This window comes from Crocodylus siamensis, chromosome 7 (assembly GCF_052110815.1).
Source record: "Crocodylus siamensis isolate JL-2025a chromosome 7, ASM5211081v1, whole genome shotgun sequence".
In the NCBI taxonomy this organism is placed as follows: domain Eukaryota; kingdom Metazoa; phylum Chordata; order Crocodylia; family Crocodylidae; genus Crocodylus; species Crocodylus siamensis.
In genome coordinates this window covers 69,005,553-69,031,957 of record NC_143401.1, presented here as the reverse complement: position 1 = coordinate 69,031,957, position 26,405 = coordinate 69,005,553, and the positions used below count along the sequence as shown (strand labels likewise).

At 42.4% G+C, this 26,405-nt stretch overlaps 1 protein-coding gene across 4 annotated transcripts in view; it reads left to right on the top strand.

Moving 5' to 3' along the window:
• The window catches only part of BLNK (B cell linker), a 156,265-nt gene extending 130,606 nt beyond the window's left edge, over positions 1-25,659 (top strand). For all 4 annotated transcript variants that reach the window (XM_090057567.1, XM_090057566.1, XM_090057570.1 and 1 more), the window contains 10 exons: positions 3,301-3,337; positions 3,636-3,708; positions 5,677-5,707; positions 8,204-8,246; positions 11,417-11,489; positions 11,985-12,016; positions 16,744-16,823; positions 21,967-22,050; positions 23,123-23,278; positions 24,877-25,659. In XM_090057567.1, coding sequence (XP_089913693.1) covers positions 3,301-3,337; positions 3,636-3,708; positions 5,677-5,707; positions 8,204-8,246; positions 11,417-11,489; positions 11,985-12,016; positions 16,744-16,823; positions 21,967-22,050; positions 23,123-23,278; positions 24,877-24,996 — 729 coding nt within the window. In that variant the 3' untranslated portion in view covers positions 24,997-25,659. The remainder of the gene's footprint in view (positions 1-3,300; positions 3,338-3,635; positions 3,709-5,676; positions 5,708-8,203; positions 8,247-11,416; positions 11,490-11,984; positions 12,017-16,743; positions 16,824-21,966; positions 22,051-23,122; positions 23,279-24,876) is intronic.
• The last annotated feature ends 746 nt before the right edge of the window (positions 25,660-26,405 follow it).

Sequence of the window (26,405 nt, the reverse complement as noted above, 5' to 3'; positions counted from 1 at the left end):
ATGGATCTATTACAGTGAGGAAGAATGAATCCCATTTCTGTATTTTCTGCCCATTATGGCCTCTCTCATCTATCAGAATCTCCATGAAATTATCAATCTTCCAGTAAAGCCTTTGTACTGGAAAATCCCTATACTAGCATTGATTTTCAGAAGTGGCTAGTAAGTTTGCCAAACTCAAAGCACTTCCTGAAGATCTATTTTTAAAGGAATGTCAGATTGTGCACCCAAAATCATTCCTCTCTCTTGAAAGTTAGGCTTATAGTTTTATTTCCAAACTTGTTCAAGGTTTTGAACATTTCTGCAATTTTCAATTTTCTAAATGCACCAGAACTAGTCAGTATGAAAATCTGAACAATAATTACATACTTTCCTTTCTCCTTTCCCAGATATAGGATCCAGTAACAAAATTTAGTTCCTTATCCTAAAGGTACTTTTGCATGGTGCCAGGACTTCTGAAAAGACTCTTTTTGAAAATCCTGATGTAGCCTTTACATGGAGAGCTTCTTTTCCAATTGTTTTTACATTCTAATGACCATGCAAAGACCATCATCAAAGCTCCAACAAAGAGAGAGACAGGCAATGAGTGAGCACTTAAAGCAGGGCAGCAGGAGACAAAATTATTTATCTGCCAGTTCTGCTGCTGACTCTTTGTTTTAAAAATAATGCAACTGGAGAAACTACTTGAAGCATTTCTGAAAGAACAGGTGTCTGCTGGAAAATAGTGTTTCACCTAAACCAGGGCTGTCTAGTGGCTGGAGCCTTGTGTTGGACAAGCTGCACTCACTACACCATGCCAGTACCACCTTCCCTGCCCTCGCTGTCCATGCAGGATTATTCAGGGAAAATGGAAGTAACATCTCTTCTGTCAGTGGATATATATATATATATATTCTGCCTGAAGTTAAACAGGGAATGTTTAACTGCCTGGCACTCAGGCTGGGAAGGGGCTAATGCTGACACTTGGACTAGGGACAGAAGTTACGCATAAGCTGGTTTAAATGATCAGAAACTGGTTTAAACCTGTAACAGAATAGAAGTTTAGCGCACATAAACCAGTTTCAAAATGGCTGATACTCATTTAAGATAAACCTGGTTGGACGTAGTATCAGACTTAACCAATTTGGGTTAAACCAGTTCATGAAACTTCTGTTCCAGACCCCTTCCTGGTTCAAGTTAAATCAGAGTCCCCCAGCATCCTAGCATTTTACAGCCCTTGGATAGGCTGTGCTGTGTGCTCCACCCCTGTGCTCCCAGGTGGAGCAGTGAGGGATGGCTGACTGCCCCCCACCTGCCCTCTCCCTGGCAAACCCCAGCTGGGGTCTGAGGCAGGGGGGAGAGGCATTACATTTCCCTTCCCCCAAGTACAGAGCTGCCCTGCCCTGCTAAACTTACTGCTGCCTGCAACTGTGGACTACAAAACCCGGAGGCACCTGGAAGCAGGAAGAGAAAGTGAGGAGCGACCCTACAGAGTACTGCTGCTGTGACTGTGGACTGCTAATCCCAGAGACCTTGGGGGAAGCAGGAAGAGGAAGCAAACACACATGCTGGCTATGTGCCAGACAGCCATGCTCTATCTAGCAGTTTAGACTAATCTGCAAAGACTGAATTCATTCAGCCTGAGGCTTTTTGACAGTCTGTACTGCTTACTGGCAAGCATCCAATGCATGCCATATGGAGTCCAACTCCCTTACAAGCCAGAACTGGAAATGAACTAAGGAAAGGACAGGCATTAAAGAAGCTGGGGAACCAGCTGGAGTTTCTAATGTTTTCTTGCCATACCAGACAGTGCCATCCCTACAGCCCTTTAAACATCATGAAGGATAGGTAGTAGAGTCTCAGTAATAGGCTAGGGACGTGCTATGGAAGGGGCAATATAGCAATCCTATACCAATCCTCCAGCAGATAGCTATATTTAACAGTGACTTGCAATGTCTGAATTATTGCCAGATTATTCCCTTAATTCATCTGGGAACTAAACTGTAGCCAAATTAAAAATCATACTTTTCATCTTCCCGTGTATTCAGGACACCTAGATGATAATTTATTCATTGGTATGTCTTGGAGCAGATTGCTACCAAGAGTGCCCAAGGAGGACGAGACTAAGGATTCAATCCACATTTAATTTAAAAGCATGTCCACCTAAAACAGAGAGCAAAAGAGGAGAGGAATCCCCTTCCAAGTGCTAACATTCGCAGCTGCATCTCAGAACAAAAACCCTAGTTTTTTTAAATTAATTTCAGAGCTGTCCAACTGGCAGCCCATGGGTCACATGCAGCTCACAAAGGTTTGGGCTCTCACCTAGCCACTGCTCCGTCCCATTGCTGTGGCTGCAATAGCAGTTGGACTCTTCAGGCTCCCCGCTCCCTCCTCCAGCAGCTGCTTCCTACCTTTGCCCCAGGGCAGTGCAGCAGCAGAGGGAGAGCTGAGGGTGAGTTTGGGTCTGTGGCCAGGAAGATAGGGGTGTAAGTCAAGCCCATGTGGTGCAGCAGGGAAGGTGGGGGACCATCTGCATGGCACACCTGGTGCAGCCCACATGGCCCTTGGGGACTGAATCAGATGCAGAATATCTTGTTTCCTGCTTTAGAGGGCCACATGATCTACAGCATCCTGCTGCTCAGTGTAGATGTGGGCTGCCCATTGTGGACTTGAGGCTCCCAACCTGCTGCCCTGACCCCAGGGGTCCCATGCTGGCTGTACCACCATGGCAAGGTGCTGCCTGCTCAGCAGCAGCAGCAGTGACATGAAGTTGTTCCTTGTGCTGTTGCTAGGTGGGCAGGGGGCATGCCCCCACCATGGAGCTTCCAAGAGAAACACAGCAGGGTGGGAAGTCCTGATCCCTTTGCATCTACCCCCTGTTCCACTCCACTTGACTCTGATCTGGCTGTGCCACTGCCAATGGTGGCAGTGGTGGTGGGGGAAGCAGAAGGCAAGGCAAGGGGAGAAGGCAGTCATGTGCCCTGCCTTTCCGTTTTGAAAAGATGGTCACCCTAGTGTAGGACCACTTCACTGCAGAGTACATGGAGTTCCAGATCCAGTGTCTAAATACTAGGGTGTAAAAGGTTAATTACTTATTAAACAATTTCAAATACTTGAATGAGACACAGGAAGAACTATAGAGTATTATTATCTGCAAACAGTACCTACCTGCATACTGAGACCTTGGTACAATATGTCCATCCTGTTACTCATCTAGAATATCTTAGAACTCGTGCTTTACATATTTATCTTTCTTTTTTCCACCCCCCCCCCCCCCCAACTACTGCTTTGAAAGTCATTTAACGTTTATGTTTCAAATTTCAGGAGCGTGACAGGTACGACGCACATGATAATGACGAAAGTAAGTATTTCCTACTGAATACATGATCAGTATACAATTTGTGACCTTAAAAAAACACTGGTATCTTTCTGTAATTTTAACCACAACCATCAGTGTTAAAGGAAGTTTAATTAAGTTATTTAACAGTTCACTAATGTGAAAACAAGTCAGGAAACAGCTTCCTGAGGGGAAACTGTATTTTTATTTGAGTCTGTACATACCAGGGCAGTTCTAGTATACCAGTTAAATAAGGAACAGTAAAAAACAATGTTTGGATAAGTTAACATATTGAGTATATTATATTTATGTGGTTATTTAGGTCATGGCAGCAGTGGAGCGCAGGAATCCAAATTTCCTTCTGGTGCAGCTCCATCACCATTACCAAGGGCCATGTAAGTAACATATCTCACTGTTTCTCTTTAACTGTTAATTGCTTGATTTATTCTGAGCTAAATCCTATCCTTGGTAGAGGCAGCCAGTAAAAAGTGGGAGTTATCTGTCTTGCTATTTGTGAGTTGAGCATAAGAGGAGAGGAGAGGATTGTTGTTGGCAGGCCATACTAGAACTTCTGTGAGCATTGTTGCCAATTAGTTCAGGCCCTTAGTTACAGGATACCTGGCTGGCCAGTTAAAGACAGTCAGCCACTAAAGGGATCGGATCTGCAGAAGTACCTAGAAATAAAGATAGCGTAGCCCAGGTACATCCAGTGGTGTGTGCTGTCCACAACTGGAAGGAATGGTGTGGCTAGGCAAGAGTGCTGTGAGAGGGGCCTGCCACCAGGGAGCAGTTCCCTCTTTTCTCTATAGAGCCAGACTGGGACAAAGCACTTAACTATATACAAATGTACTGCTATACAAAAATCAATATGAATAAGAGACATTAAATATTTACAGTAGAATTGGTATGTGACACTATATACAATAACCTGCAACACACTGCACCACTTCAAGGGAATGCAGAACATAGAACAGGTAACTGGGAACTCAGTATAGGTGTTCCACAGCGCAAGCAATAATTAACCCCCCTGCACAGATGAACATTAACACCCTGGAACACGCAAGTCAAGGCATCAACACAATAAACACATATAAGCATCAACTCAGACAGACCCAGGTAAGTTGAGGTAGCAATGCAATAGACGTTCACAGGCAACAATACAGGTAAGTTCAGATAATAGACAGTAAACATACATAGGTAATGAAGACAGGTAACCCATATAAACCCCCTTAAGGAGTTTCCATAACTATATTAACATCTACAGTACAAAGCAAACACCAATCACAAAATATGGGGTGCATTCAGTACCCCACAGGGTGTTCCCTAGAGCCCCTTAGGGCCTCAAGATGTGGACACACCCTGGAGGCTGCAGACCCTCCTCTCCCAAGCCCACCTCCTCTGTGGGACCCACTTCCCCAACAACTTACACTCCCGCTCTGAAGATGATGAGGCTCATCCCCTGGTGGCCAGTCCTGCAAGCTCCTCTTGATGGCCTGGTGCCCTGCATTGGGCACCCAGGGCACTCCTATGGGAGCCAAGCCCTTACTGGCTCTGGTTCCCTGGCCTCATGCCAGGGTCTTTCCCCTGGTCTGGGCACTGGGGCTTTTAGTTTAATGTTGAGCCACACTACAGGGCTCCAGTTACCTGGCCTAGAGCTGGAGCTAACTTGAGTGGCCTTGAGCTGCTCTTGAGATCAACTGTCCATGAGCTGATCCATATACTGCCCACCCAGCTGCTTGCCAGGTTCACAGGCTCAAGCCGCCTCGAGCAGCTCCCAGAGCCTGAGCACCATTTGCCGATCCATGCACCATCAAGGCTCAGGAGGGGTCCCGATGACAGTCTTCTCCAGAGCTCCTCTCTCCTCACCATCCCTCGCCGCATCGCCTCCCAGCGTGACGAGCACACTTTCCTTTTATCTGCTTCAGGGGCTCTGCTCCCCCTCCCTTCAGGAAAGGGGTGGTGCCCACTTTCCCCCAGCTTATTCCCAATTGGTGGATTGGCTCCACCAATAGGAATTGAGGATTGGAGCCCCCAGGCGCACTGGAGTTTGATCAGGTAAGTCTGTCACAGCAGTCCTGTTCCTTTTTCTTCCTTTACATTCTTTTTCAATGCAATGCCATATTGTGTTCTACAGTGCTTTCTTACACGTCATAGTAGGATATTTTCTGATTTCTTTGGAACAAAGTACATACAACGATCTCAGCCCTTCTTTTCCCCTTTGCTACAACACCCAAGAATGGGTAGGATTTAACCCAAAATATAACCTTTCCAGTAGTTGGTGCCAGCAGTTACCTGGATATTTAATTGTTCCATTCATTCTATCCTGTGTGTCAAGTAACCATTTATTTTTTTTCAATTCTCAGAAAGAAAACCCCTAATCCAGTAATACCATCTGTAAGTTGACTTTGTATTTTCATGATAATACAGCTTCTTACCTGTAATTTTGTCCAATATAAATTTGATAATAAATATACATCTGATACCATCAGAAAACATTTAATGGTAGAAAGTGGAGGGTTATAATGGGTAGAAATTAACTGTCTTTTGAATAAGATTTGAGTATGGGTCTACATGAGCTAAGCAGCAATGGGGAAAAATACTTGGGTGCTCCTGGAAAAAAAAGTTCTGATTAAATATACATGTACTTGTGGCCTTTCCCCAAGACAATGATCAATATTTGGAGCCTCTGGCCCATGACAGAGTGACAGAATCCACATTTTTGGGACTCTGGAAATAAAACAGGAATTAAATGGGTCCATGTTCTGCCCTCAACTTTTTTGTAGAAAAAAGTAACCCTGACTTCTGTGCGAGTAATGTAGAGAATGAAAACAAAACGCTACCCTTTGATGAGCGATAGCTCAGTGTACAAAGTACAATAGAGGAAGTCTGAGATTCTTCAACTAAATGCTTTTCACTGGAAAAAATATTAATTTGTTAGGACCAAAAGCTTTATTGGGAAGGTTTGGCTTAATTAATTTTTCAAAACAAAAGTTTTTGTTCTGAAATAATTTTTAAATTCCAAATGTTTTTCTTTCTGAAAGTTATGAAAAAAAAATCTTACTTTCCAATTCAAAACAACTTTTCATTTAAAAATTTAAGTGAATATAGGGAGAAGAAATGATCTAAAAATCAAAGAAGGATTTTGACCCAAACCAAACATTTTAATTTTTGGTTCAGAAAAATTTGGTGAAATTTTAGGATATCAAAATCTTAAAATGTGAAAGTCATTGAGCACCCCATTCTAGATTTTACTTGTGTCCATTTTGCTCATATTTCTAGGTTTGAAATGCTTCCAAGTTTATGTTGCAAAATCCATCTGATCGTAATTGCATAAACATCCAGAAAGCGCTTTACACAAAAGACTGCTTCCCCCATATCCCAACCACCAGGTTCCTGCCAATTTGAAATAGAAAAATCATTTAAATAACAGGTTTCTTGATATTTTACACACATGCCCTTACCCAACTCAGAGTGTATTCCATGATTGTTTACTATGACAATATGCAGTATATTCAGGTTAATACACCTATGGGATTATTCACCACTATGATTCAAGTCAACATTACACTGGTCATCTTCAGTACTTCTTCCTCCCACCAATCACTATAAATTCCTAAGAATTGGTCACTACCAGGTATATCTCCAGTATTTGTATTCCATTGGAGCTAGCCAGTTACCGTATCTATTTAAGGGGATATTATCACCTTAAAATACATATTTTAAGCAAAATTATTTTACCTAATAGCTTGGATTATTGAAACTGAACCCCATCCCCCAAATTTACTTGATATATTTTACAGTGCATTTACTTTTGAATTTCTTCTAGCTCAATGAATGTTGCAAAGTTACAGTTTCAAATATGATATAGAAACTTTGATTTGTTTAAGAATATTAAAGTTATTTTTAAAATTGCTATGGAAAGATTTTGGGTTTAAACCAAGGCAATTATTTGGGCTGGAGGGCCACATAGGGAGTTTTGGTGAGCTGTTTCAGGCTAGGTCAGTACTTCCCCCCTTCCTCCCTCTCCCTGGCCTGCAACAGCTCGCCAAAACTCCTGAAGTGGTAGATTACTAGACCAGTTATTGCCCCATGATCCCTGCCCTGACCCCAGCTCTGGCTGCCTGTCCCACTCCCAGATGTCACACTCTGCCCACCTGCAGCCACATCTCATCTTCCTGGCCAAGCATGCCCTGCTCACAGGGGCCCCAAGCCGGTCTCCATCAGAAAGAGGGGAGGGAGTGGGTTTTGCCAGAAATCGCTACCCACCCACTACATCTAGCACCCCTGGCAGTGGGTGTGGGGTGGATGGTCTGGGGTGCCTAGGCAGTGGGGCCAAGTTCAGTGACAATGGTGGTGACACTGGCAGTGGCAGCCAGAAGGAGCCATCACCACTGGGGCTGCCAGGAAGCAGAATCCACACTAGCCCCATTGCTCATCTGGGAGTGGCATAACCAGCTGCACATGCCATGGCCTGGGCTGCTCCTGTGCCTGAGCTGGGTGGGGCCAAAGGACCTGCCACAGGCCAGATAAATCCACAAGCTGGATTTTACTCATCCCTAATTTAAACTGTTGCAAACACTCCAGCAGGAAGCAAGAATGAACATGTACACTGTGTAGCATGTTTCAGATGCAAAAACCCAACAGCCTTTTGATACAACTTTTGTATACTATTATTCTATAATGTTTATTCAGGAGTGCATCCATGTTTGTGGCTATACAGCATCCATGCAGTTTATATCTAGAATTTAACTGAGTGAAAAGTTTTGTATAAAGCTGAAAACCAAGCTCCTTTATAGCAAAATCTGCTATGCAAAATATTAGATTGATGTCCTTCAAGTATTTCTTACTGGCTTTTTTTTTTTTTTTTTTTTTTTTTTTTTTTTTTTATAGAAACCAAGTTTGCCACCCAGAGATAACTTGATTGTTAATGAAGGTAAATTATTTCTGTGCACAATTGTTTATGTTCCCCAGAATTTAACTTTGTCTTATAAAACATGAGAGAAATACAAGCATCACATCCCAATTGTTGCTTTTTAGTGATAAAGATCAGGGGTCAGCAGTCTATGCCCCACAGGTCAGACCCAGCCCATAGACAGTGTCCAGCCTGAGGTGGCACAGGGGATAGAAGGCAGCACGTGCTGCCCATCTCCTCTGCAGCACCCCCATTTTCAGCCTTCCCTGCTGCTCTTACATACCCTAACACAGAATTTGTTCCTCTCCATTGCCATAGGAGATAGGGCTGGTGGGAAAAGTGAGTATACGCAGCTTTGGTCAGCAGGGAAGGGAAGGAGGGAGAGATTTGCCTCCCATAGCTCTAGCTGGGACATAAGTGGTAGCTCACAGTGGTAAAAGGTTGGTCAACCCGTTTACAAACCAAATGAGGTACTTTACTCACAATGAGTATTACATTCAAAACGGCTGACTGAATCATTTCAATCTTTGCAGGTTAGTCTAAACAGTATGAATGTGTGAAATGGGCCATATTTGATTTGTCCCGAAACAGGGACGGTAATTCAATTAGTTAATTCAGGTCACTGTCCCCAGTTCAATTCAGCTGAATCTGAAGATTCAAAGTTGATTTGGAGAAGCAGTGATTCGGCCATAGACATAGCTTTCAAACCAGGTGCAGCTCATGAATGCTGCGATGGTGGGGCAGATGAAGCATCCCACAAGAGCGTGGCGGGGGGGAAAACACTGTGTGCTTGGCAGCGAACCTAGAACTGGGTCCACCGCCGAGTGCACATCCCTCCCGGCTTGGCAATCGGCCACAGGGGGACCCTTGGTGCCCCCTCCCCGGGCCCAGGAGGCACCAGTTGCCAAGCCAGGGAGGCATGTGGGCCTCCTGTGGGGTGGGGTAGAAGGGCTAGCGTGCTTACCAGCGAACCCAGAGTTGGGCCGGAAATGCTTCTGGTCCACTTCCAGGTCTGCTGTCGAGCATGCTGAGGACCCCTCCCCTCCGTGCTCCTGTGGGACACTCTATCCACCCCACCATCACAGCATTCATGAGCTGCCAGATAGCTTTAAATGTTTTTTCTACATACCTCAAGGTGTGTCTATGTCCAAATCGTCAAATCTTTCTGAATCAATTTGAAGGGTTTTGATTCAATTTGGAGAGATTAAAGGGCCTCCTGATTCGATTTTTATTCAGAGATTCAGCCACCAAATTGAGCCAAATCAAATCAGCAACTGAAGTTTCACACAGTCCTACAAAACAGCATAGATTGAATTGAGAAGCAAGTGAATAGAGATTCAGTTTTGATTCTGGAAATGCAGCCACATGCCTGCTGGGGGGTGGGGGGGGTGAACTAGAGCAAGCTCTTCCTTCCCTTCAACAGGGACCACAAGGCTGGAGAGAAGCCCTCCAGGCTTTCTCCCCACCTCCCTGCTCAAGCTGGGGTAGGGGAAAGGCCAGGCCCCAGGAGGCCGCTGAGTATGATTGTGGAGGGGTTTAAACCCTCACTCTGACCTGCAGTCCCTAGCCAGGGTGTGCCTAGAGGGAGACGGGGGAAGCATCCCCTGACAGAGTTCCCCCACTCCCCACTATAGTGATTTGGGGGTGGGGGGCACAGCCAGATGCCAGCCCTGTATCAGCAGCCTGAGGTGAAGGTGGGGGGGGTGGGAGGGGAGGTATAAAACCCACTCCCTCCCCTCTCCTATGGGCAGGATCTGCCTAGCAGGTGCCAGGCTCCCCCCACCTCCCCCTCAAGCAGTGGTGGCAGGGGCACAGCCAGACAGCAAAGGAGGGGAAGGGGTTTAATTCACGTTTCTCTCCTCTCCCACCAGCACGGGACCCCAACCAGGGTCTGCCTGGTAGGGGCACAGCAGCTACTGGCAGGATTTCCATCCCCAAGCAGCAGGGAGTATGGCCAGATGCCAATCCCAGTCTGGCAGCCTGAGTCAAAGTGGGGAAGGGAATGGGAGTTTAAACCCCCACTCCCTCTCCTTTCCTATGAGCCTGCCCCTGCTGCTCAATCAGTGGGGAGAAGGGGGCACAGCAGCCCCTGCCAGGCTGCCAGACAGATCTTGGCTGGGGTCCCATGCTGGTGGGAGAGGGGAGAGTGGGGGGATTAAACCCCCTCCCTCATCTCTGCTTCAGTGTGCTGGCCAGGGTCTGGCCATGTGCCCTGCCCTTGAACAGGGAAAAGCCTGGCAGGGGCTGCTGCACCCCTGCCAGGCAGACCCCAGTTGCAGTCCTGAGCAGGGTTTCCCACCCGCACCCCCTTCTCAGCCAGTAGGTGCAGTGATAGTGCTCCAGCTAGCAAGCAGAGGAGTGGGGCCAACCCTGTTTGCTGAAGCAGACAGCACAGCCCAGCCCAGGGCTGCAAAGCAAACTGGGATGCTGGGGGACTAAGTTAACTTAAACGTGGGACATAGGTTCTTTTGACTGGTTTGACCTTAACCCGATCTGATACTACAGTCAACCAGGTTTATTTTAAACCAGTTTCAGCCATTTTGAAAGTGGTTTACGTACACTGAACTTCTGTTTTGCTACAGGTTTAAATTGGTTTCTGATCACAAGTGATCCTGGTTTTCTCTGATATGAAGAAAAAAAAAAACCACCCAACTTTCAAATTAAAAAAATAAAACACACAAAACCCCAAAATCCACATTTTTCCATGATCAGAATGAAACACCACTATCTAGCTATTAGTAGTGTTTCATTTTAATCATAGAAAAATGTTGATTTTGGGTTACTTTTTTAAATCTGAAATTTGGGGATTTTTTTTAATCAGAGAAAACCAGGATCCTTGTTGATCACTTAAACCAGTTTGTGTTACTTCTGTCCCTAGCCCTGAAGTGAGTAAAGGTGGAAGAATCAGACCTTTATTGTTTACCTTTTTCAGTTGCTGGCATTGTTCTTTAAGTAATCTATGCTATAATTCTCTAGTTTTAATCGATGACATCACATGACTCATTTGTGAGAAGTCCCTAACTGAATCAGTGAGGGGCTCTGCATACAGAATGGCTCTGGGTACTTGATAGTGTGTATGAATTTGGGGAGAGACAGAGACAGAAATTTAAATCATCTCTCATTTGGGGTGATCATTTTCAAGCAGGTTACTTTAAACCTAATCTACCTATTTTTCCCCCCACAAATTACAGAGGTACCTACAGTCGAAAGGAGCAGAGGTTCTACTCAAGAGATCCCACTTCCACCCCTACCTGGAGGCCAGAAGTAAAATCTATTTTCATTTCCTTTCTTATGGCTATGGATACTTGCACTTGCTACTGAGGTTGAACAAAATCACAAGAGAAATTCAGAGGGAAGCAGTCTCCTCACTGTGGCTTCTACTTCCCTTTTTATAAAGTTGTATTTCCTGAAGCCCTGATCACTCACAGTTCCAAAAATACAGTATGATAAATGTACCCACAGAATGAAAAAAAAAGTGACCAAAAAAGGATATATATACCCTGTTCAGAGGCTGAAGTTAGTTAAGGACAGGGTTTTGTTTTTGTTTTTTTAAGATTCCTTGATGACTAACATCAACTGATTTCAAATCAGTTCAATCGTATTTCAGTGCCTAGATGGATCAAAAATCTGGGCTTTGGTCTTCAGTCTCAATAAGGCACATACGTATCACTGCCCACATTCTGCATGTTCACTGTTTCTAAAACATAAGAGTACATCTCTTCAGATCTTCCCATAATCTCTTAAATATTTCAATTTCAGGCCATTACCTCAAAAGCCACCAACCTTACCAAGTAAGTACAACTTTCATTTTTGATTAAGCTGAGATTGTGTATGTGGCAACTGAAATCATCGAGTCATTGGTTTCTGAATACACTAGTCTCTACTACATATAATAATGAAATTAAAATGCCTGCCTGGCTATACTTTATTAGCTAAACGAGTACAATTATGGGAGTCTTAATGGGAAAGTCAAGTAAAGTCAAGTACCTGACTCCACTTGGTGCTTCTGGAAGTCTGTACCTGAAACCATTCATGTTGAGTCCTGTAAAATTAAAAATTTCATCTTGCTCCTATAGCACCCTAGAACCTCAAGTATGACATTTTCTGGGCAGGTTCAGGCTTCTGCAGCTTGAAAACCAGATGGGAGTTTATATAGAATTCAACCATTTGTTCTTGCACTACAGGAAAAAAGTACTACTTCCGTTAATGATTACGTTCATATGTGTAAGTAATACATTTACAAGACATTTGGAAATAGTTCAATTTACAGTTCAAAATTTAGGACAGAATGTATTCATTATTTTTTCACAGGCAGAAGGGTAAAATAGATCATATGTTAATATAAATAACAAACCTTCAGCACTTCCATAGAATGGTTTTAAATTATCAGAGATCTTTAATGAGCTGTATTATTTTTGGGAGGATATTGGGCTCTCTCTCACAGTAGAATAAATATCCCTCCCTATACCCTCATCCAACAGTTAGGAACATAGAGCATGCAATTAAAAGAGACTTGTACTCCTATCAAATCCAGTCGTTTGATATTACAGGAAGCAAATCATACATGTCCTCTCATAAACTTCACTCCATGTTAAAATGTGTTAGGTTTTTCACTACCACTATTCCTACTGGCAGGTTGTTTCAGAAAGTCAGTCTTTAAATGGTCAGTGTGAATTCTAATTTCCAGTCAATGGTCAGTCTATACATTTTTTCACACCAGCATTTTCCTTTAGCTTAGAAAACTGTTCTCCTACCCTGGTTTTTTTTTTTTTTTTTTTTTTTTTTTTACCACCAATGTATTTATAAAAGCAAGTTATACTGCCTGGCAGCTTTAGTTTGTTCAGTTAAACAAGCCAAGCTTTTTGGTCAGGCACAGACATTACACATAAACCAGTATAAGTGGCTGGAAACTGGTCTAAACCCTGTGACAAGAGAAGTTCAGCATACATGCTCTGGTTTAAAAATAATGGAACCCAGTCTAAGATAAACCCGGATTGATGTGGTATCAGATTTAGGTTAGACTGGTCTATCAAACTTGTGTACTAGCTGCCATCCCAACTCAAGTTAGGTTGTTATCTGCTGACATCCCAGTCTGCTTTGCAGGCCCCTGCTTACCTTCCCTCGCAGGGTGGTGCACTTGAATTCAGCCTGCTCTGTCCCCAGCCCTGCCTCCAGCCAGCTGCCCTGGTGTCCATCTTTCTCCCTGCACAACAGAGCAGCCAGCATGGGGAGTGGGGACTGAAGGAGTCAGTTGACTTCATGGCTCGTTATCTCCCCGATTCCTGCTAATCTCCCTCTAACCTTTAAGATAATTTTTAATTGTCTTGATGTTCCACTCTTCAAACTATCCTTTCTTCTGCAGTATAACTATCTGTTAGCCATTGATGGTAATATCTCTCATTTCATAGCCCTACAGACTGTTTTTAGCTCTAGCAAAATCCTTAACCTTAACTGTGGTAATATTAACTCAAGCGTTGAAATAACTGACAGTGAAGTATTGGAGGCACTGTCAAGCTGCTCAGGAAAGTTAGATTTTGTTTTAGGCATGTGAATCAGAGATATCTGTCTATCTAATGAGGGATCCTGGTTCTCTCTGATCGAAAGTTGGGAATTTTTATTTTTTTTTGGATTTAAAAAAAAAAGTAACCCAAAACCCACATTTCTCCATGATTAAAATGAACCACCACTATTAGATATAGATTATATTTATTAGTGCTCTTTCATTTCAATTATGGAAACATGGGGATTTTGGGTTACTTTTTTTTAATCTGAAAATTGGGGATTTTTAATCAGAGAAAACCAGAATTTCTGTTTCTATTCTATTTTTGCCTAGTTTCTTGTGTTTTGTTAAAGCTTATATCTAACCTAGCAAGTTAGTGAATGTTCCAAAACTTGCATATTTGTTTTTGCTTTGATCTTAAATTGAATACTATAGTGTTAACTCCCTAGCATATTTGTAAAGCTTTAGTTTCTCTTTAACTGTAGAAAAATATGTTGTGTTATAAGTAGTGATGTGCCATACCATCTGCACCCCCCTTTTCAAAACCCTAGATCCACCCATGCAGAACTGTACACAATATTCCAGATGTAGACTACATTTGGCAAGAATGTAAACGTAAGAAAGGGAATGACTGGCACAGCAACAGTTCTGCTGAATAGCTTTGCAAAGTGAGTAGTTATAATAGGGGTTATACTGGCTGACAAACGAAATGCAAGTCAGCAATGGCATTGGGCTGGAAAAAAGGCAAACGTTTGGCTGAGGTATAGAAACAGGAGTATCATCTGTAAGACACAATATAATCCTCTCTCTCAATTCTGTACTTGTAACGTCTCAGCTTCAAAAAGAGACATGGACCAATTGGAAATAGTCCAGAATAAAGCAACAAAAAATTAACAGAAGTTAGAAAACATGACCCATGATTGAAAGAAGTGGCTTCATTTAGCCTAGAAGAGTCACTTGTACACGTGATGAAAATTGGCCATTTTTGTGGTTTAATTGCATCACGCTGTACACATGCAGGGGTTTTCTATGATTTAGTTTGCTAGGTTGCAAACTATACCACATCCACATGTAGTTTAGTTTGCAGTGTAACTATCTGTAATGCATCAGCCTTTGACAGCTTGCCCCCCTGCCATGGGAGAGGTGGGCTGAAGGCAGCAGCAGTGAGGGGCCCAATCATTTTCTTCACAGAGCCTGTCCACATTTCCCACAGCTAGGGAATGAGCTGCCAGTGGGCTGAGCAGCCCCCAAGCTGTGGAGGGCTCCAGTCCTTCCTTCCATGGCAGCAGCACCCTCTGGAGCCACCTGGGCAGGCTGCTAGTGTGTGGGTGCTGCCCCAGTTCAGGCTCAGGGAACAGTTGGATCTGGTGGGTGCTGCTTGTGAGCTGGAATAGCACCTGCCCACTAGCCACTTGCCTGGGTGGCCCCAGGGGGTGCCGCTACCATGGAGGGAAGATCCAAGGCCCTTCACAACTCAGGGCCTCCCAGCAGCTCCCCACCCTGGCTGTGGGAGATGTGGGCAGGCTCTGTGGGAGAAAAAACAAAAAAGGATCAGGCCCCTGCCCCCCAAGTGGAGCCTGCCTGCATGAGCTGTTTCTGGGCTAGGCAGCCCCATAACTGCAGGGGTCCCAGGCTTTCCCTCCATAGCAGTGGTCACCCCGAGGGCCACCCAGGTGGGGTGCTAGCTGCATGCAAGTTATAAGCTTTATCTCAGTAGTTTTAGAGATGGTATTCATTCAGTTGATTCTAGAGACATTTCCTACGAGTTCTTCCCCTTGCTTGTTATATAAATCCAGAGATGAAATTTCAGAATACAAAACTAGGGTTCCTTCATATTTAGCTCCCTGAACACTTCAGTCCAGTAGACTTCACTGCCATTTTAGAACTGAAAATCTTAACTTGCAGATCTATTTTTGTTTATACTTTCTTTTAATTAAAACTGAATCAACTCACGATTCCTTGACTCAAAGTTGTTTTTTTTTTTAATATAACCACCTCTTCTACAATGTCCTCACTGCTTCCTGAAACCAAGCCTAAAAAGCATAACTCCTTGTCGGTTCAGTGACTATTTGGTGAAGAATCTTCAACTGTTGCATGCAGGAAAAATTCTCCTCTATCATTATTAGCAGATAGAATGCTGCTTATCTGCATGTAGGAAATAGTCTCCATAATGATACATTTTTCTGGTATTATTTTTCTCTGTGTTGTTATTAAAGTGCACACCCAAATCTGACCCAGGAGTCTCTAGCAGATCCCTAGCTGTATCCCAGTAAAAGAGGTTCTACTATCCTACCCCAAAAATGATTTTGACCCAAACCAGTTTGATTTATTTACAGTCAACCATATAATTAGCATACAAAGATACCACTGCTTTTACCTTTTCTGGCAATGCATACCCTCCAGTCTATGTGAATCAGTCAAGATTGCTACTTCACTGTGAATCTGTTAGCCCCATGTCAAGTTTCACATTCTGTAACAGTAGTTCTCCCTCAACCATTTCATTGGCCAGGGTCCTTGCATTTGTGTACAGGCATTTTAGTTGTTTCTCATTTCCAATTTCTGACTTCCAGTTCTAATTAAATGATGTCCAGGCCTTTCACTTACAGCTTCACCTACCTATTGGTCTCAAGTTTTAGTTCTTTGTCCTTGCTAGCCATTTTCCTAACCTATGGTTTCCTTTTAGCCATTACTGTGAGTCTGTTCACCTGATTTTATTTATCCTATGCATCAAACCAAGTGTAAAGAACCTAGCCATTTGTTCCAATCACTCCTCCCCCGTATCTTAGTTGAAAATTTTATCAGCTATGCCAGGCTCCAAATCCCAGATTACAATGCCAGATACTAGGGGAAGTCCACCCATTGAAAATAGCCCTCTTTCCATTAATGCCTTCTAATGGTCAGATATCCCAAAGCCTTCTAAAACCTTGACACAGTTATTATTTCTAACAACCCTACCCCCAACAAAATAATAGTAAATTAGCATGAAAGCTTAACCATGTCATTACTTGCCTTTCCCAGAAGTACCAGACACTGGAAGTCGCATTGTGGGTACACCTCCACGCAGCAGCCTTTCAGCTGGTTTAAATACCACAGACCAGGTAAGAATTTAGCTAAAAGGTAATACAATGGAATTTAGCTAAAAGGTAATACAAAGGAAATGCACGTGTTCACAGGTGGTGTTGTAAAAGGAATTTTCTAGTCCTTTATCTCACCCTACCCACTGTCCAAAAAGCATAGTCTAGGGCTGAGGGTATTGGTGTTTCATTTCATCCCTAATTGTAGCCACTAGCCTGGTCTATGGTGAATTTTTTGTCATGTTATAGACCACCTAAATGCCCAGTTCAAGCAAAAAATGGTTACAGTGCACCATGACAGCATCTCAACACATAGGCTATAGAATAATGCTTAGATAGGATTAAAGTGAACCTAGTTGTGGTTAGTAGGAATCTACTAGTTTTCTCATTCAGTGTAAATAGTAACTCAAAAACATGTGAACCAACTGAGTTTCAGATCCTCCCAACCCCCCAGTTCACATCACATAAAATAATTCCATACCAAATAAAACAGGGCTGTAACAGGGCAGCCAGGTTCTTTAAGGGAAACAGACAGCCCTGGAGTGCGTTCAGCTCTGGGTGTTTAGTTGGCACCCAAAGCCAACTAAACAAAAGTCCAAGGGGAGAAAGCAGTTTCTCTAGGAAAGGTAGAAGCTGCAGGGCCCTCTCTTGATGCCCCAAGAAAACCTAAAAGTTTGCTTTATGTATGTATTTATTCGGACTAAGGACTATTGTTTAGTGTTACAAGGACTGGCTGAGAGGCTCCAAAGGGATCAAAGGCTGGACAGTGAGGCTGCAGATTCCCAAGCCCGCTTATGGACTGTTGTTTGGATCAGTGGTTCTCAACCTTTGGTACCTTACTTACCTCCCGCTGATCAACGCAGCAAAAGCGAAACTGGAAGTCCCACCATGGCACTTACGGTTTCACTGCTATGAGCCGAGTCCCACTTTTTCCTCACAGACCACGACCTGCGGCAAAGCAGCTTGCACAGGGCCTCCCTTTCTGTCCCCCAGCACTGACACTGGGGAGTGAAAGCCCCAGTGCACTGGGGGGGGGCGTGGCAGCTGGAACTTCTTGTCTGAACAGGCAAAGACACCTCCAACTCGCTGGGCGGGGGGAGGTGCAGGCCAAACTGAAAGTGTGGCACCCACTTAGCTGTTGTCCATGTCTCACGTACTCCCAGGGGTACGCATACCACAAGTTGAGAAACACTGGTTTGGATGGTGCAAAGGGCTCCTAACAGGACAAAAACCTGCCCACAGAAGGCACGCCCACCTGCTTACAAGTGTATGTCTTGATGTTCTACTTCACTTTGTCCTTGCTGCAGAGCTAAGGAACATGCAACTGCTCTTCAATTTTTCTATTTGACAGCTTTCTTCTGCTGCTAATTAGATTCGCTGAAAGTATGTACCTGCTTATCAAAGCAATCCATCTGCAGCTCTTGCATCAATAGATACGTACTCAGAAATCCCAGAATGCACTAACAAAAAACAGAGTCGTACTTGTGAGCCATACTAGGTAGCGATGTTCCAACCTGGCTGGAACATGGTCCTGCCAATTATTACAATGCAGAAGCCCGGTGGAATGCATGAGGCAGAATCTTGATCATAAAATATAACTCTCCTTAAGGCATGTTTGTTTGTCTGAGTGGGGGAAGGAGAGGGCAGAGGAAGGTTTGGGGTTTTGTTGAGGTTTGGTTTTTTTGGTTGGTTGGTTTGGGGTTTTTTGTTTGGGGTTCTTTTTTGGGGGGGGAGCGGGTTATATTAGCAGAGATGGAACCTAAGAAATACCAAGTTAGTTTTGTGGTTTTTTGGAAGACTTTTTCTTATAACATTAAGGCTTTGAATAATTTAAGAAAGTACAGCTACTTTTATTCCAAAATCTCTCTCTCCGATGATGGGGGAACAAACTGCAAGGAGCAGCCCTTATTAGCCTAGTAGTCGTGCACATACAAGATAAAAATAGTTCTACTGAGTGCAGAACAAAGCCTCCATTATGCAAGGCCGGTAACACTAAATGTTCTAAAGGCTGACATGACAACGATAATAGAGCAGTGAGGAACACAAAGAACCTGCAGTTCTGGAATAATTTTAACAGTTTATCACACTGGATATTTATTGTAAACGTCTTTTTTATATGAATAATCCAGCAGATGCTGGAGTAAACAGCTTGTAGCAAATATAATTGTTATTGGCAAAACAAAAAATGGAATAAAATATCTCCATTTCACTGGAGAAAAAACAAAAAAAACACGCAGCAGTACTCTCAAAATCAATATATTCCCCCAAAATAGTACTGTTCTCTGATACTGCTGTTTGCTGCAGCACACCCCTCAAGATACATATTCTCATAGATTTTTAGGGTTTACACCAGCAAAGACCTTCATTTTGCCAGCTGTAAACTGTGAGCCGACAAAATAAGGTCTCCACTCATATAGCTTATTCCTGACAGTGTGCGATTGGAAGCAGTAAAGTTCCAGTGGGAAGCTGATCCTGTATTTTGATATGCATTGGTTCCTATACTAAAAACTCATTACAATAATATCTGAGCCACTCTACCCCATTACATTTATCATCATAACTCCATACACACTGTTCCATGCTTGAAGGCCTCCTGGATTATTACATAAAAGAAAAGTTCTCCCATTATTTATAAAGCTTATTTTATAAAGTTTTCCCATTTATTTATAAAGCTTTTGTTAAACAATTACCTTAACATATAAAGCTAAAATGACATCTCACACTCCTCACAAAAGCATGTTATGAACATAAAACGTATAGGTGAAGAGGTTAAAATACAGAAAATCTTGTAAAATATGTATTAGCTATCCTGAGAGTGAGCTATATGAACAACATCTGAAATGACTGATTTGCAGCTCTGAACCTTCTGTGGGAGCTAGAGCTTGTCAGCCCTTTCTGACAAAATGATAGTAACCTCTTTTATATGGTTTGACCACTCATCAAGAATGTGGGAAATTGGGGTTCTAGCCTCTTTATTTCTGCCGTGGGGAGGGTTCAAATCGTATCTTCCCCTTCACAAGGGAGTGTGCTTACTATCAGATGGTACTGTGCAGCAAGGCAAGTCACTCCCAATCCCTCCTATTAAAACGTTTCTATTTTATGCACTGCTCGGCCAGTAACAATGCATGCTCAGTAGCTGTGTGGATGTGTACTTGTCTACTGTACATGGATAACAGAATCAAAGCCCGCACAGAAATGTCAAAATGCCGTATGTGGCTGGAAAACTGCCATTTGGGTGCATAAAGGGTAATAGAATTCTGCCCTAAAACTCTTTGTAGATCTAGTCCCGAACACCTCAAGCCTCACTGACAATTAATAGAACACAAGCTACTAAGCAACCGAGTTATTTCTGAAAATGGAATTTAAGTACTATTGAAAATTTTACACTTTTTTTGTACAGAACATTTTATCATTTAAATGAAAACACTCAGCCCTTCTACACTGGCTTTCATCTTTGGTTTCAAAGCATCTCAAATATTAAACAATCTTCATAACAGCTCAGGAGTAAGAAAAGCATCTATAATAATTATAGGCGTATTCTTTGTCCGGAGCACTCCGATCGGTTGTCTCAACAGCCAATCACAATGCTTACTGAAACAACCAGCATGCTCCAGACAGACAGAATAAGCGTGTTGTTATTATAGAAGACCCTGAGGTATTTCAAGCAGATATGCTGCAAAGTCAAATCTAGAATGAAGCACTGGGATCCCCCCTCCCTCCATGGAGCAGGCAGGCTCTGCCAAAAGAGGGGTGGGAGGAAAAAAAGACCAAGTGAGGGGCCTGATCCTTCTGAACCCCCCCAAGCCTGCCCACCTCTCCGGCTGCCAGGGGGCAACCTGGCGGGTGCTTCTCCTCATGGTGGTGGCTCCTAGGACCGCCCAGGCGGTGTACCAGCAAGTGGGTGCTGCCCAGGGGTCACCACTCTCACAGAGGGAAGCACTAGGGTCCCCTGCAGCTTGGGGCCTGTGCAACCTGCCAGCAGCTCACTTCCCAGCCATGGGAGATGCAGGCAGGCTATGGGAGGGAAGGAGGGTTGGGGGAAATTTAAAAATCCGGCCCCTCGCCATTCCCCTGGAAGAGCCTACTCATGCAAGATGATGTCGGATCATGCAGCCCCTAAGCTGCAGGGTGGCCTGGTGCTTCCCTCTGCAGCGGCAGTGCCCCCAAGCAGGTGCTAGTTGCACAGGTACAGCCCCAGCTCACAGGCAGCACCCACGAGATCCAATGGTGCCTGAGACCACCTGGGAATGGGCTGGTGGCCCTGGGAAAGTGGCAGGAGGGCAGCTGGGTGTGCTGACACTGCAAACCCACCAAGCCCAAGCTTCCCTGGGCATGCCCTGGCTTCTAGCACCCTGCATCTTTTCTGGATAGGGCCTGTGTACACATGAGGAATCTCACTATAATTTGTTACATAGCAAACTAAAATACATGAGATGTGTTTTAGTTTGCTACATTAAAAAAAAAGTCATTTAAATTGAAATACACTGCCGAACATGTTTACTGTTACAAAATTGAATCATAACATGCTGTCAGATGTGTACACTTACGCAATTAAACCACTAACAGGGGCAATCTCCTCCCATGTACAAGGGCCCTCTTATTCTGACTATGAGCAAGTTAGGTCAGATTTTTGACAAAATATGTATTTATATTCCCAAGTCTATGTTTACACATGGACAGCTTTATGTAGCCTTTTGGAGGGTGAGAAATTTTGATTACATTAAAGTAGTAGGTCAAAGAATAACTAAAAATCCTGTATTTAAATAAATACTTTTGCACTTAAATTAATGGAAAAAAAACTTTCAAATCTTTCATACTCCTTCTGCATCTTCCACTGGAATAGCCTTCTGCTTAAAAAAACAAAATCATTTTCTCTACATGGAAACCTCTCCTCTAGGGATTTCTACCCCCATAACCACTACTAATCCACTTAAATTGTTTTGAACATGCTAGCTTTTTTTTGCACTGCATCTGTCCAATTAAGATATAAGCTCCTGGCAGATGCTTGTTTTACCTGTTATTTTGAAGTGCTCACTGTACAAGTGGTTCATTGTTTATTCCCCGTTTACAGCTTGTGTATTACAACAAAATCCAGAGATGAAACAGTCATCTCATTTTGCTCTGTCTTATCAAAGAAAACCAGTGCTTCTCTCTCTTTCTCTTACAGGATGCTGGTGTTCATAGTAAAACCTGGTATGCTGCTGACTGTGATCGCAAAACTGCAGAAGATGCATTATACAGATCAAATAAGGTAAAGCAAATTGTTCACATTCAGTCTCATTCTTTTAGGGACAATCTAGAAATACAGAATGAGGAACACACTAGAAGTATTCCAAGAAAGGTTGGGCTACATGTTGAACAAGTTAGAAGACTCTCCCTGCAGGATTCTAATTTGGATGCAGTAAGCTCTAAACTCTTTAGATACTGCTCCTTGATAGGACCTTCCTGTTCTGCTTCTCTAACACCACAGAGTCTGACAGAAGGTAAAAGTACTGTAGACAACGAGAGACAAGATCTGCTAGTTCATGTCCATCCCTGATGGGTGCAGGCAGTAATGCACAGCTGTATATTAAGCCCCATGTCACAGATCAGCTAGCACTGCCTACTGTCTCATATGAAAGTGCTAGTATCCATAGGAACTGGTGCTACCACATTTGGAACACATGCACACACATACCACCACAGAATATTTAGAAATTAGTATTTTAGATACTACCTCAACTTCCCATTTGAGATCATATCTACCTACACTGAAAGTTCTGTCCAATGCCATAGGGGGCATCAAATATAAGGCAAAACCAGGACTACCAGGCAGATTCCCAAGGTTGGGAAGGACTTGTTTCCACCAGGCAGAAGGGACAGAACACAGGGGTAATTTTTAGCGTAGGATGTTGCTGCATAGGAAGCATATCTTGACACTAGCACTCTCAGCTTTTCTTTGCTGCTTCTACAAAGCTGCAGCAAATATTTCATCCTCTCAGGTTTTCGCTCCTTTCTTGCCTTTTCAATACCAGTAGTAGCTTGTAAAGCCTTCACTTAAAATGGCCTCTGTACAGGCTGCTGCATGCTCATTTTCTTCCTGTCTCTGTGGGTGAAAGAGCACATGCAGCAGCAGTGACAGAGACTTTTGAGACAACAGTGAAGCCTGCTAAATAATATCTGCTTAAGTTTAGTTGAGAGAGGAAGCTTTTTCTCCCCACCATCATTTTTTTCCATTGGTTATATTAAATAATGATACAAATTCAATGACACCAACAAGTAGCAAGCTGCTACAATTTTTTTTTTGAAAACTATTAAAGTTACTGCATTGTTTCTTATTTTAGGATGGGTCTTTTCTAATAAGGAAGAGCTCTGGACAAGACTCAAAGCAACCATACACACTAGTTGTGTTTTATAACAAGAGAGTTTATAATATTCCTGTGCGATTTATTGAATCAACAAAACAATATGCACTGGGCAGAGAAAAAAATGGTGAGGAGGTGAGTGATTTTTCTTGTTTCAACCTTTTGCATATGTAGATAAAGATTAAAGTATGTATTTTAAAATTACAGTGAAGAGTGTAAGTCTTGATGCCTGAAAATAGAAAATATACCCATAAAACAATAGATATATCCCTTACACTGAAAAATGAATACAACAGTTGTACTTTAAATCCAGATTGAATTCTAATTTGAGTTATTACAAATTGTAAGAAGCCTTTAAATATACATGTTTGGACAGTCATCACCAGGATCAGAGCTGTAGTTTAGTCTAAACTCTCAACCCTTTCAGGAACTACTCCTCTCCACCCTTCCTCTGAAGCTCACGTGACATTAACAAAGAGCAGCCATAAAAAAAAAAAGGGTAGAGAAATGTAGTTAGAATCGTTCACTCACTCTCTACCCAATACCTACCAAAAAGGGAAAGATGCAAACTGTTAAAACTCTTCCAGTTTTAATGTTATGCCACTTGCATAATTCAGCTATTTTGAAAGCTGCATGGAGACTCGAAACCCAAATATTAAAATAAATTAAAACAAAAACCAAAAAACCCCCAGCTTTTTCACAGGTTAGGATGGCTTTTGAGGGATCTTGACTTAGCTTTACCTGAACCTAGTCAAGCTGCCTCTCAGGTGATGGGTCTGAAGCCAGAGAACAGATGATGGTCTGCAAATGCATCAGTTAAAGGGACATCAAGAAATTCAAGGAGAGCCACCTCTGCAGGAGGCCTGAGCCAAGAGGAAAGGTAGTAGGACCCTGTATGACTGTTTTTACATGGAGAAATAAACCCACTTCTAAAGAAAGGGACTGAAGATTTCCTGATGTTTGGAGCTTTCTTTGACAGCTGGCTGGTAGCTAATAGGCTTATTGCTAATTGCTCATAAGCCAACAGTTTTCCCAGATCACCTAAGAAAATTTGAGATAAGATACTCAGGCTAGGATCCTCCAAATCCTTTTCATAAGATTAGCTGTAGGAGTACAGTGTCATTATTGCTGTAAATGTGTCACCAGAAACATACCATTATGGGTACTGATATTTTCTCTGTTCTACCAAGCTATGCTTGAATTCTGTGCTAAAGGAAGCCAAGAATGTTGTAGACACAGCATGCTTAAGTTTTGGAACAGCAGAGCCACCATTTGGTAACACTCTTGGGGCATACAGAGACAGATATATCAAGTGCTTCAAATTCTGTTTTTGTTTTTTATTTAAGAGCACTTTGTAGTGTTTCAATAGCATATAGACATACAACTGCTTCCTAGCTAAAGCATTATTGTGAAGTACTTCAGGGCAATCTGTTTCATCCAGGAGCACTTTTGATATAATTCGAACTGAACTGATTTGTAATGTCCACTCAATTTGAATAGCACTTTCAAGTTGTTTTTAAAGCACTATATTTCATAGATTTCATAGACATTAGGGCTGGAAGGGACTCGGGAGATCATCATATTAGGGCTATCCATTCCCCTCAGAGGAGCCCATGGTTCTATCATCGCATGTACTGAAACTGGTAGAAAGAAAAGAAAATGGTCTTTGCAATTGCCAGTGTTGTCCACATAGTATAAATGACTTCTAATGGATTTCTCTTTTCTCAATCCAGCGCTTCGACAGCGTTGCTGAAATAATAGAAAATCATCAGCGCACATCCCTTGTTCTAATTGACAGCCAAAACAACACAAAAGATTCCACCAAACTGAGATACATTGTACGAGTTTCATAATCACAACGAACTGTGACAAAAGTTAAACTTTTCTTCAACTTTTTCAAAGTTTCCGGATTGATTGTGAAAGCAAACCATGCCATCCAGAGATACTATCACTAGAATGGTCTTTGAAAGTATCCACCTAGCAATAAAAAAAATGCTGTGCATAAGGACTACAAGCCCATGCTGTTTTATCAAAATATCCAAGAGTTGTTTTTAATAATTACCTAAACAAGGTACGAATTGTTTCTCTGTGGTGTTATCATTTAATGTGGTCATTCCAAATTCATGTCAATAAAAGATGCACACAACAGAATGACCGTCATTCCTTTTTAAGGGATTCATTTCCTGGAGAATATTCGCACTCTACAAGTGAAGAAAAAAAATGTATCCATCTGTGGCATATCTCTTTTCAATACATTTAAAGAATTTACTGCTTTCAATAAAGTAACTTCCTTGCAAAATCCATAGCTCTTGACGTTAGACTGGCGATACCTAGGCAATGGACCTTGTATGCAGATAGGATTTTGCTTCATGTGATCATCTCCAGGAAAAATATCTAGGGTTTATTTTTTGAGCTTATTAATAAATTTGTTTTGTTTTTAACTCTTTGTGGTGTCTTATGAGATTTTTATGGTTGTATTTTAATGGGTAAATAAAACATTTCAAAATTCTAAAGCATGTAATGTCTAATAGTATTATTGGTTGACATTTAGTTCCAGCTGTACTTCATTACTTCTCTTGAGTTTTGGTATAAATATTACCTTTGTATAAGCAATTTCACAAATTCTACTGTTAAGATGCACAAATTTTAGTTCCAAGATTACCAACATATACTTTTCTCACATCTGTATTTTTTATGTTGTTCTGCAATGTATATTTTTTACTTAAGTTCTGTCAAATTCCTTTGTCTGAAAATTGTTACACATCATTTCATAGTGCTTAGGGTCAGAAGGGACCTAAACAGATCATCAGGTCCAACCCCTGAGATCATCAGGTCTGACCCCAAGATAGCAAGAGCTGAATAATGCCAGATTGCTTCATTGCTAAACATTACTTAAATATAACTTTATTACAACTGTCACTGTTCATAGTCCCCAAAATCTTAATAAATAAATCCAATGGAGTTGTTAGTTTAAAAAAAAAAAAAAAAAGAAAGAAACAAATTAGAGGAATGCCATTAGAAAGATGTGTTTCTTTGGCATACACGTTACACAAATTTTATTTCCCTTCCACTTAAGTAGAGTGCATATTAAGTAGCTCAAAGGGAGTAAGATTGCCAGGGCTGACTCACTGGTGAACTAGGTAGCATTCCCAAGAATTTACACTGGGGGACTGGGAATCATAAGCAATTTGGATTCCAGATTCTGCAACTATAGGGATACATGAGCCTAGGCCCAAATGGTTATGTTTGGTAAAATGATACG